Consider the following 12,269-nt stretch of genomic DNA (forward strand, 5'->3'; position numbering starts at 1 on the left):
TCGGGGGAAGGCCATGTGAAGATGCTGGGGAGCCGCAGGCCGTGTCCCACAGCCCCGCGGAACCAGCCCTGCCCACCCTTCATCTGGGGCTTGCAGCCTCCAGAACTGTCTGTGCCAGTTCGTGCTCCGTGACAGTGTTTCCAGCAAACTGACACATGGATTGTAAATTGTTATAGCTACTTTTTTTTTCTCCCCCTATTTAAGCTTTACTTAATAGATGTGAAGAAATTATTTAATAAATGAAAAACTTCAAACACACATAAGACCAGACAGGGGCTACAGTGAGTTCCCATGTACGTACCTTTCACCCAGTTTGAATCCGCTGGAGGCCAGCTTGCTTCATACTACCCCCATCACTTTCTCTACCGTCATACTACCTTGGAGCGAATTTCAGACATAGCTAAGTAGGTCACTATCTGTAAGAGGTTAAGATAACTCTTAAAAACAGAAGCAGTGTCGCATTCTTCCCAGGAGAGCTAGAACCATGCTCCTCTCACGCGGCCACTTGTCAGTGCACAGCTTTCCAGCTGTCTCAGTGTTGTCTTTTTTTTTTTTTTTTTTTTTACGGTTTTGAATCATGTTTCAGATGATTATGAATCATGTTTCACCTGTACATTGCACTTGGTTGGTATGTCTTTCTTAAACTCTCTTCTAATTCCTTCTTCATCTTTCTCTCTCTCTCCTTGTAATTCATCAGGTTTTTCTCCTTGAGTGTTTTCATAGCCTGAATTTTGCTGGTTATGTTCTTGTTACGGAATTCAATACATTCCACTGTTCACGTTATTTCCTGTTAATTGGTGTTAGAGCTGGAGGCTTGGTCAGATACAAGTTTGATATTTTGTTACTATTGGGTGGTTCTGTTTTGGCAGTACTTCTGTAGTGGGGGATACTGTGTTTCTCCATCTGGAGGCTCCTAATGGCAGATTGTCTTTTTGAATCATTGTTGTTCAGTTGCTAGGTTGTGTCCAGCTGTTTGCAATCCTATGAACTGCAGCACACCAGGCTTCCCTGTCCTTCACTGTCTTCCTGTCTTCACTGTCTGTCTGCTCAGATTCATGTTCATTGAGTCAGTGACGCCATCCAGCCATCTCATCCTCTGTCACCCCCTTCTCCTGCCCTCGATCTTTGCAGGATTAGGATCTTTTCCAGTGAGTCAGCTCTTCACATCAGGTGGCCAAAGTATCGGAGCTTCAGCATCAGTCCTTCAAATGAATACTCAGGGTTGATTTCCTTTAGGATTGACTGGTTTGATCACCTTGCGGTCCAAGGGACTCTCAAGAGTCTTCTCTAACACAATTCAAAATCATTAATTTTTCGGCGCTCAGCCTTCTTTATGGTTCAACTCTCACATCTGTACATAAATACTGGAAAAACCATAGCTTTGACTATATGGACCTTTGTCAGCAGAGTGATGTCTCTGCTTTTTAATATGCTGTCTAGGTTTGTCATAGCTTTCCTTCCAAGGAGTAAGCGTCTTTTACTTCCATGGCTGCAGTCACCATCCACAGTGATTTTGGAGCCCAAGAAAATAAAATATGTCACGGCTTCCAATTTTCCCCCTTCTGTTCGCCATGAAGTGATGGGACTGGATGTCATGATCTTAGTTTTTTGAATGTTGAGTTTCAAGCCAGCTTTTTCGCTCTCCTCTTTTGGAGAGGCTCTTTTGCATTATCGGCTATTGGTAGTGAATGTCCCATCGTGCATAATGCTCCCTGGTGATTCAGACGGTAGAGAATCCACCTGCCAATGCAGGAGACATGGGTTCCATCCCTGGGTGGGGACTATCCCCTGGAGAAGGAAGTGGCAAGCCACTCCAGTGTTCTTGCCTCGGAGACTCCATGGACAGAGGAGGCTGGTGGGCTATAGTCCATGGGTTCGCAGCGAAAGAGTCAGACATGACTTAGTGACTAAACAGCAACAACCATGAAATACTATTATTATTATTATTTTTAAACTATTTTAGAATGTAAATACTCTTTTTAGCTAGCAGGCCATACCAGAACTAACAGTGGGCAGCATTTTGAGCTATTGGTAGTGACCAGTAGTTTCCTGACCAAACTGACCATAGTTTCTTGATTCCTTTTCTAGGCTATATATACCTGTGACATAAAAGGATATATCCATTCGGTCTTTTTCCCCTTTTCTGGCCCAGAGTTCCTAAAGCCCTGGGCATTTCCTGACTGGGAGGAATGATAGCATCTGTTATTAATGACAAGCCCCTCCCACCACACCTGAATTTATGTTAATGAAGCGAGTGTTCAGTTCAGTTCAGTCACTCAGTCGTGTCCAACTCTTTGTGACCCCATGGACTGCAGCACGCCAGGCTTCCCTGTTCATCAACTCCTACAGTTTGCTCAAACTCATGTCCATTGAGTCAGTGATGCCATCCAACCATCTCATCCTCTGTCCTCCACTTCTCCTGCCTTCAATCTTTGCCAGCATCAGGGTCTTTTCCAATGAGTCAGTTCTCCTCATCAGGTGGCCAGAGTATTGGCATTTCAGCTTCAGCATCAATCCTTCCAATGAATATTCAGGACTGATTTCCTTTAGGATTGACTGGTTTGATCTCCTTGCAGTCCAAGGGACTCTCAAGAGTCTTCTCCAACACCACAGTTCCAACGCATTAATTCTTCAGTGCTCAGCTTTCTTTATAGTCCAACTCTCACATCCACACATGACTACTGGAAAAACCATAGCTTTGGCTAGATGGACCTTTGTTGGCAAAGCAGTAATCTCTGCTTTTTAATATGCTGTCTTGGTTGGTCATAGCTTTTCTTCTAAGGAGCAAGCATCTTTAATTTCATGGCTGCAGTCACCATCTGCAGTAATCTTGGAGCCAGAGAAAGTAAAGTCTCTCACTGTTTCCATTGTTTCCCCATCTGTTTGCCATGAAGTGATGGGACCGAATGCCATGATCTTCGTTTTCTGAATGTTGAGTTTTAAAGCCAACTTTTTCACTCTCCTCTTTCACTTTCATCAAGAGGCTCTTCAGTTCCTCTTCGCTTTCTGCCGTAAGGGTGCTGTCACCTGCATATCTGAGGTTATTGATATTTCTCCTGGCAATCTTACTTCCAGCTTGTGCGAGTGTTGGAACGAATGTTGGCAGGTCCCTCAGTAGCTTCAGGATAGGGACTGGTGGCTAGAGGAAGGAGCTGTATGATTAGAGAATTTGAAGCTTCAGTCTCACCCTTTATGACTTGAACCCCTGAGCAACCGAATAGTAAATAGGAGGCAGTTTTTTTGTAAAAGTGTGTCAGCTGGTAACCGAGAGGGAGTGACAGAATGAGAAGGTCAGCATGTTGCAATCCCCTGTGGGGCTTGACACTGATCATCATTTCTTTTTTATCTGTGACCCTTGAAAAATTTTAATGTAATTTGAAAATGGATTCACAGGTGACTCTTCAGTTGATTATGCATATATTCAAGTTCTGATGGGGGTTCTAGGCAGGGCTTTATAATGGTGGAATTAACGATCGGGTGGCACACCTCCCTTATTCTGAGTCATTACTGAGAAATCGTGTTCCTCAGATTACCTGTCTGTAAAACAGATAATATGCACCTACCTCTTTGAGTCTCTCAAGTTTTCTAACTTATTAAGTCAGGTGCTGGATAGATATCTATTAAAATGGTTTGGGAACTAAAATGAAAACTTACACCGACTGTATCTTTGAGATGAGTTTGTTTTTGCATCGGAGTCTTGGGGAGGTGTATGAAGCACCCCAAACCTCTCATTATCCTTGTTCCCAGTTTGTAATCAGCCAGGCGGCCTCGATGTGCGGAGGAGACACTCCTGTCATTATTGATGTTTTTCCTTAGGCAGTGATTGGTTTGACTTACACGTTTCTGAAAGCTGCAGCCTGAGAACATCAAAGGAAAGCTGTCTGTCTTCACAGTTGCAACCTGCGTAACTGTCGCAACCAGGAACCTTCCAGGGCCCGGTTTATAGTCTGACCACGGGGGCCACGGGGGGTTTCCTTGTAGTTCCTCACTTCTACAGTTTGCTTCCTCTCTGCGGTTTGTGCAAACCCAGCTCACCTTGCAGCCCACGGGAGGCTGGTTTGATTTCTTCATTTTATGCAAATTCTTTTGTGTATGGAAGTTTTCTTTGTTGATATACAGAGCTTTTTTTCTCTCTTTTTATATCACAATACTTTGGGTCAATCAAAAGAAAAATGCTGTCAACGAAATAGTTTTTAGAAGTGGTGAAACTGAAAATTTCTGCTCAAGGCTACCTAGTAAATTTTTCAGGTTATTGATTTAGAATCCTCTCAGTGGACTGGCTGACACTGAGGTGAAGTAGACTTGTGTACATTGAAGAAATCTGAGTCCAGCAGAGCAGAGGCCCCTGCAGTGTCTTTTTTTAAAAAAAATTATTTATTTTTAATTAGAGGATAATTGCCTTACAATCTTGTGTTGGTTTCTGCCAGGCATCCACATGAATCAGCCATAAGTATGTGTATGTCCCCTCCCTCTTGAACCTCCCTCTCACCTCCCACCCCATCCCACCCCTCTAGGTTGTCACAGAGCCCAGGGAGGGTTTGAGCTCCCTCCCTGCAGTGTCATAACAGAAATACATACATTATCATGGATGGGCAAAACTCAGCATAACTAGTTATTTTTAACACAGGTATGACTTTTCATGCCTACTTGATGACTCAGAGGAGATAGTTTTATGAATCAGATCATTGTGGCCCTCAGGCAGTTTTGATCAAATGTTATGATAGGTGGTAATGATAATAAAAAGGATGAAAAGAGAGGGAAAAGTTGTTTACTGTTTGCTCAGAGGAGTTTGGAGGGGAGCCCCAAAATTGTGAACTGCCCTAATTATAGTGAGAGGCTTCTGTCTGAAGCACTTAGGTTAGGCTGTTTTTGAATGTTGAAAACAGTGAGACAGAACAATGTGATATTGAGGGAATTGGGGCGGAGGGGAGGGCTTGTATCCAGCACCCTGGACCCAGAGTCTGGCCTGGCCACCTTCTCACCTCGTGTTCCTGGGCACGTTGGTGTCCTTGTTTGTGACGTGGAGCTGGTGTCCTGATGATCAAATGAAAATAGTACTTATCCTCTGTGAAATCTCAGATGTGACCAATTATAACGTTCCCTTATTTTTCTGCCATTTAGAAAGAAGAAATGCTGCCAATGAAAACTGCTTCCTCTCAAGTATAAAATACCCCTAACACGTGGTGATCTTAGACTGCAGTGGGCAAACCACGTCTTGAAGATCAGTGAGACACAGCCTATATGCGAGTGCTTTGCCGCCTCAGCCTCAGGGGTGGTCTTTGGCCCTTACCGTAGAGTCAGGGGAGTGAGCCGGTTCTGAGAGCCAACAGCAGCGGGCAGCACAGGCCGGGCTGGGCTCGGTTCCCGGAGGCTGGCCCTCCGCGCGGGCTTCTCGCATGGCTCACTTCCCCCAGGGACGCCGGTGTCCCTGGTGGGTGAGCTCTGCGGTCCTCCTTGCTCACGTGTGGACTTCCCTCTGTGCTCCGTCTTGCTGATCTAGAGCTTGCAGCTTCTAGGCAGCCCTGGTTAACCATGTTGTCTTTAGGAAGGGAGGCAGCAGTGGAGCCCGACCCCCCGTGACACAGCGGGTTCACAGTGCTCTCTCTCAGCAGACCTTTTGCTGCTGGGAAGGAGTGTAGTCCTGCACCGACGTGCAGCTCTTTGCTCTTCAGTGAAGTCGCGTCATGCTCGAGAATGTGGCTTACTCACATAGGAGTGTGCTCGATGTTTGCTTTCTCTTCACGGGCTGTTGTCTCGTTTAAGGAAAACAGGGGCATCGTTCCTTCACTTGTCTCCAGGCTTCCTCCTTGGTGCCTTTGAACACATGATTAGCCGTAGGTGGAAAAGTTTGTTTCTGACTTTCCCGTGGCAATTGTTTCACAATATATACGTATATCAAATTATCATGTTGTACACCTTAAATGTACACCATGCTATATGTTATATCTCAAAGCAGGAGAGAAAGAAAAGTATATTTCTTTGTAAAACACCAGTAGGTGAGACTGAACAATTTGCTCTAACAAAAAATAGAAAGGTTCAGAGTAAGCCTACTTGAATAAGATGATGTCTAGATAACCGAATCTGCTGCCAAGTGAGCTGTCAGAGTCTTGATGCTCCCGACAGGGGTTGCAGGCTTCTTCTTGGTGGCTCACATGCAGTGTCTACTGCAGATTCTTTTCGAAACACGCCTTTAAAGATGTAGAAGTTATTCTGAGCTGTCCCCCCACCCCCAAGAAGAAACTGGTCACAGGCTATAGTCACAGGTGTGTTGTTTCAGCTTCTCTATCACGACCGGGGCTCCTTGAAGAAGTGGCTGATTCTAAAGCCAGAAGAGGGAAAACATAAGGGGAGCCTGGAGCCCCCTGTAGCGCCAGAGCGAGGAAGTGTTGGAGGTAAAAAAAAAAGGGGGGGGTATGTCCGAAGGACCCAAGCATCAGCTTGAAAGAGCTCCCCATGGGGCCAAAGCTGGAACAGTCTGAGCTGCAGAGTCATGAGAATAATGGATTATCACCCAAAGTATAGGACAGAATAAGTATCTATGAGTTCATAACTTTATCAGTGGCTGAAAAGTGCAGGAAGAGGGACGGCTCTCCTTTACAGAAGAGTCCCAAGTAGTATGTGTTTAAGGACTAAGGGAAATAGAAAAATCAGCATTAGAGCATCACAGTGTATCGGTTTCCAGAGACCCAGTGTGTGGGCGGAGCCTCAGAGCGCGTCCCCCGGTTATCAGTGACTGTAGTCACTTTAACTTACCCCTGCACATCCAGTAACTCTGCTCCCCTCCAAGAAGCACAGCTAAATTCCCCTCCCCGGGCGTGTGCCCCGGACTCCGTGACCGGCTTCTGAAGAGAGGAATGTGCAGAGGGAAGAGGAGACTGTTCACTGTGGTGGTCTCCACCAGGGACCCCGGGACCCGGCTTCACGAAACATCACGTGCCCCAGATACGATGTCACGGGAAGGACGTTTCACCCGGCAGTATTCTAGATTCTTCCCACATACTTGGAACCTCAGTCCAGTTCTGAGAAGACATCAGGCAGCCCCAGTTGAGGGATAGTCTGCAAAGTCAGCGACAGATATTCTTCAGAAGCGTCACAGTCGTGAAGCACGGGCAGAGACATCAGAGGTCGGATGAGACTAAGGCCACGATGAGTGAATGGAACGTCGGTGGCCCCGGTTGAATCCTGGCAAAGAAAAAGGGTGTTGATGGAAAAAGTGGTAAAGTCAGCTATAGTTGGGGGTTCAGCTGGTGGCGCAGTACGCGTGTTGTTGTCTTAGCTCTGATAAACATGCCACGTCGGATGCTCAGGCCAGTGGAAGCTGGGGGAAGGGTGTACGGGCACGCTCTGCATTGTCTCTATGACTCTGCTGTAAATCTAAAAGTGTTTCGAAGTCAGAAGTGAAAAAAAAAAAAGACTCTCAGCTTCTTATCCTAGGTTGGTCGTCAGCTTTATCTTGAGCATTTGAGAATCATTTTATTACTGGGATATTATTTATCCCGTAGTATTAACTGGGATTATTATTTATCCCACTTATATCTGGCAGAAAATATATTGATTCACTTATTAAAGTCGATTTTGGAATGCCTGTGTTAACATTGTTTATTTTTCTTTCCAGGGGAGGCACCTGTTGCAGAAATTACCACGTCTTTTGTGATCCTCTCTGTGGGCAGTTTAATGATATTAATAGTGTTAATTGCAAACTGTGTATCCTGCTGTAAGGACCCAGAAATAGACTTTAAGGTGAGCACAGATGGGAGGAACTTTAAAAGTCATCCCCTGATATGTTTATCAATAGAATGGCTGTATATCATGATCCCTGGGGAACAGGGGTGGCAATTCGTGTTTTTTTTTTTTCTGAAGGGGCCAGATAGTAACTATTAAAGTGAAATAAAGAGCTGTTGTAAACAGTAAGTACTGTGGGCCATGCAGTCTCTGTCAAGGCTGCTTAGCTGTCCCTCTGTCATTGTGGCCACGTGAGCCCCAGACCGCATGGAAACAAGTGGTCCCGCTGTGTGTGGGTGGAGCTTCATGTACACGGTCCACTAGCCCATCTGCATTTGGCCCCCTGGCGAGCCTCGTGGACGGTAACCACCCACCTGATTTAACGGAAGTTTTGCTGAGTGAGGAATAAGGAACGGTGATTCAGTTCACTTGGTGTGAAGCCTGTAGGGAGAAGAAGGCTGGTTTTGATTCTTTTTCTAAACTTGCAAGCTCTGGTGAATTTGTGGTTGTTGAATCACGGAAGCCAGGGGATCCCTCAGTGCCTTTTGTTTGTCAGGACCAGCATCTTTGAGTTTACCTCAAGCCCTGAGCTCCCTGAGGAGCAGAAAAGAGCACTGCTGGTAATAAAGCTGGCCCAGAGTGGGGGGTGGTGGGGGTGTGTGTGTGTGATAATATAGAGGTGCTGGCGTGGTAGCTTCTGGGCGGAGTCTGCTGGAAGCCAGCTGGGATATCCTCTCTAGCACTTGCAGCTGGATGCGTTAGGGCTCAGTGAAGACTTATTAAAAAGGAGTACATGGAAGAAAGGGCAAAAAGAGGGATGTGTGTGCAGAGAAAATGGTCCTGCAGGTGGAACTTTCGTGCCTGGTGACAGTCTTGGGGCTGTCCCGTGAGCCCTGAGGACTGAGGGTCAGGTCAGGCGGGACCCTCTTCCATGGACACGTGGACCTTACTTCTCCAGCCTCACCCCTGTTTCCGTGTGAGTCCCCTTTACCTTGGGTCTGGTGGCAGCTCTCAGGATGGAAGACGTGCTTTCCCTTTGGCTGGACGCCAGTGTTACACATGTTGGGGGGAGAGGAAGGCTGAAGGGGGCTGGAGGAAAACTCCCTAGCAAGGGTCATTGTCTCTAGAAGACTCCCAACCCAGAGGACGTGAGCGCTGAGGCCCTGGAATTGGTGCAGACCCGTCAGGAGGGCCCTGGTGACTGCACCGCCTGGGGGCACAGTGGCGGGCACTCAGCCTCGCTGAGGGGCCGCACACAGACACCTGGCCCTTTAGGGACAGATGTGAAGGCTGATCAGTGTTTCTGAAACCAAAAGCCAGTCTCTCTCACGCCCTGAGACCTCACTCTTGCCTTGAGTCGTTCTTATCCCCTGACGCTCAGCGTGGGCCCAGGGAGTCTGTGACGACTCAGACTCAGGGAGTGTGTGTTTATCAGGCTTCCCCAGGTGACTGCTGCAGCGGTTCAGGGCCCACATTGGACAGAAGACCCTCCCCAGCTTCAGGCCGTGGAATGGAAGGAGGGAGTCATCGTCTGGCACTCGTAGTTTTCCTTTAGGCTTAGAGGGGTGGTGTTCCAGAGTGGAACGGCCCCTGGGAGGCTGCATCCTGGTCAAGCCAGTGGCCTGCTGGAGAGCGCCCAGGCAGTGGAGGGCATAGCGCAGAGTGACCCAGTGTCCCCGCACAGCCCCATCCTTGCTGCTGTTATGCTGTGTTACCGCTCTCAGTCTTTAGAATTACCTACTGCCTAATGGTGTATCACGCGCTGCCCAGCTTAGGAGTGATGGGTGACGTCTTTTCTTAAACAGGAGAACCTTGAGGAATGTCCGAAGGGGAAACCAGGCGAAGCTCTTCTGTTTAGGAGTGACCTCACAGATTGGAGTGTCCTCCTCTCCCCTCCCCAGTAGACAGTGATAGTGCCCTAATGCTCTTGGCAACACCTATGACGGGTATGAGAACATGAAATGTTACATCAGCGACATCCATCCTTACACCCGGCAGCTTCTCCCGTGCACGGGGTGGGGCCGAGGGAGGTGGTAGAAAAGAGTTTGGTCACGTAGAGGGCTGGAAAACAGTCTTGTTCGCTTCTGTCATGGCACCTGGCGGGGTAATGCTCATTAATTATCTGAATGAGTGACCTTGATAGTCGCCTGTATCTATGTTAAATTAACAGGGACACCAAGACAGGCCCAGCTCCCTGAATGATGATAGCAGGAGTCAGGGTAGCTTTCTGCCGGACAAAGTCACTTAAAGGGTTCCGCAGCTTGGTTGGTGCAGCCTCCATTTTAAAGTTGCCATCTTTAGAAAGCCAGATGTTCTTAGAATGTTCATTGCACTTATGTGCCTCAGAGTTTAATAGTGACCTTCATGGTTCAGATCCTGATGGTCTTTCTACCTAGTTTAGTACATTTATGCATTCTTACTCTTGCCAGAGGAATAGGGCTTGCTTAAAAATATCTTCTCTGTGTCTTTTAACTGTCTTTATTTTGATTGAAATCACAAGAAACCAGAAATACATATACAGTCGAAAAATAAATGTTTTGATTCAGTATGCAAAGAGATCTGTGAAAGTGAATAATAGTAGTAAAAAGAATGCCTTAAACTGACCCAGATTCAATCCCTGGGTTTGGAAGATCCGTTGGAGAAGAATATGGCAAGTCCACTCCAATGTTCTTGCCTGGGGAATCCCACAGTTAGAGGAGCCTGGCTAGCCCCAGTCCATGGGGTCATAAAGAGTTGGACATGGCTGAGTGACTAACACTTTTACTTTCATAGTAACTTAAAATTCAAATATTGAGCCTGGAAATTATAAGTTCTAGGGGTCATTTTAGAAAATTTTACACTTCAGGTTGATCAGTTTTAAAAGTTACTTATGATGTAATTGATTTCAGATCTTATTTATTCTGTTTAGAGTCACAGAACACAATTGTTCTTGCTTTTTGCTTGAAGGCAATATCAATTGGGAAAAAAATTATGGCGGGGTGTCCCCAACGAGTGAATAAATGTTTATGTCTTACATGTGAGAATGTATCTTTGGTATTTGCTCTCAAGCTGATTTATATTAGATACAGCATCGCTCTTCCTTTGCTTTAGGAGTTTGAAGATAATTTTGATGACGAGATTGATTTTACACCACCAGCAGAAGACACGCCCTCTGTCCAGTCTCCCGCAGAAGTCTTCACACTTTCAGTACCAACTGTCTCGCTACCAGCTCCATCGCAGTTCCAGCCTTCTGCAGGTAAGGCCTTCCGTCCTGATGTCACGTTGCCATGAATAACTTCTGAGTCCTGAGAAAGGAAGCCTTGCTACTAATCCATAGAATGATTGGACTCTGGGTCTCCTCTGGTTGCTGATTTCTCTGCCTTCTGCTCTTTGGTGAAGCTCACTTCTGGCGGTCAGACTTAAGTTCATTGACGTTTCCATTTGTTTCTTTCTTCCTGCTCCTCAGACTGGATAATCTCATTTGACCTGCCTTCAAGTTTACAGATTATCCGAAATCTGTTGTTGAACCCCTCTTGTGTTTTTTTTTTTCCCAGTTCTTGCACTCTCAGCTCTAAAACTCTATTTGGCTCCTTTAATAATTTCTCTCCCTTTATTGGTCTTCTTTCAGTTTCCTGTGGTTCTTTGTCTGTGGTTTCCTTTAGCCCTTTCAGCGTGTTTAAGCCACGTGATTTAAGCTCTTGTCCAGTAAGGCCAGTATCTGTTTTCTCAGGGACACTTTCTTTTAAATTTCCTTTGTAGCAGTTCATGTACCATTATTTATTGTTCTTTATTTGTTTTGCAATTTTCTGTTGAAAACTGGATATTTTGAATAACATGATATGCAAAAAAAAAAAAGGGAACAAGGAACAGATGCTGTCTAGGTCCTGACAGCCTGACTGCCAGGGCAGGTGCCCAGCCTGGCCACTGACAGCTCTGCCTTAGCCTTCAGTTCCTGCCGGTGGTGACGCCTCTGTTCTTGGGTCTCTTCTGAGCAGATGTCCTTCCCTGAGGATGCACATGACTCTCTAAGTTACCCCGTATGCGTAATAATAGCTTTTTAAAAAGAGCTCCTTTCCCCCTGACCCCAGTTTTCACTGAGCTTTTTCGCTGAAGCTTTAGCTGGTTTATTGTTGCCTCCGTTGTTTTCTGCCCCAGGTGGCAGCGCCTTGTCCACCTGGCTTTCGTTGTTTTGAGGCACATGAAGCCTCCCTGTCCTGACAGAGCCCAGTTCAGTGGAAGAAGGGGTGCCCCTACAGCAGGCCTTCTGGGAAGCCCCGGTCAGGTCAAGAGAAACACAGTTCCTGGGGAAGGAGGGCACTCTGCTCCCTCTGGGATCAGCACCCACTCTGGCACATGGCTTGTTTTTAAGATGTGCTATGAGGGAGGTGGGATGTAGGTGAATGAAAGGCCACGAAGAAATTCTCCCTTTTTCAGTGGCCTTTCTCCTGGTTCCCTTTGATTGCTCTAAACCTTCACCTTCTTCCAGAGTTCTGATGAGGTGGAGTTTGTGACAAGAGTTTCAGTGTTTCCAGAGAGGAACAGTCTAGAGATCCCTACTCCCCACCCCA

At 46.5% G+C, this 12,269-nt stretch overlaps 1 protein-coding gene across 2 annotated transcripts in view; it reads left to right on the plus strand.

Annotated features, from left to right (window-relative positions):
* LMTK2 (lemur tyrosine kinase 2) overlaps positions 1-12,269 on the plus strand; it is a 159,261-nt gene that overhangs the window by 102,333 nt on the left and 44,659 nt on the right. The window contains exons 3-4 of one of the 2 annotated variants that reach the window (XM_052636364.1): positions 7,616-7,740; positions 10,813-10,957. In XM_052636364.1, coding sequence (XP_052492324.1) covers positions 7,675-7,740; positions 10,813-10,957 — 211 coding nt within the window. In that variant the 5' untranslated portion in view covers positions 7,616-7,674. The remainder of the gene's footprint in view (positions 1-7,615; positions 7,741-10,812; positions 10,958-12,269) is intronic. The other variant, XM_052636363.1, reaches the window with a different exon arrangement.

The sequence above is a fragment of the Budorcas taxicolor genome, chromosome 2 (genome assembly GCF_023091745.1).
Source record: "Budorcas taxicolor isolate Tak-1 chromosome 2, Takin1.1, whole genome shotgun sequence".
NCBI lineage: Eukaryota > Metazoa > Chordata > Mammalia > Artiodactyla > Bovidae > Budorcas > Budorcas taxicolor.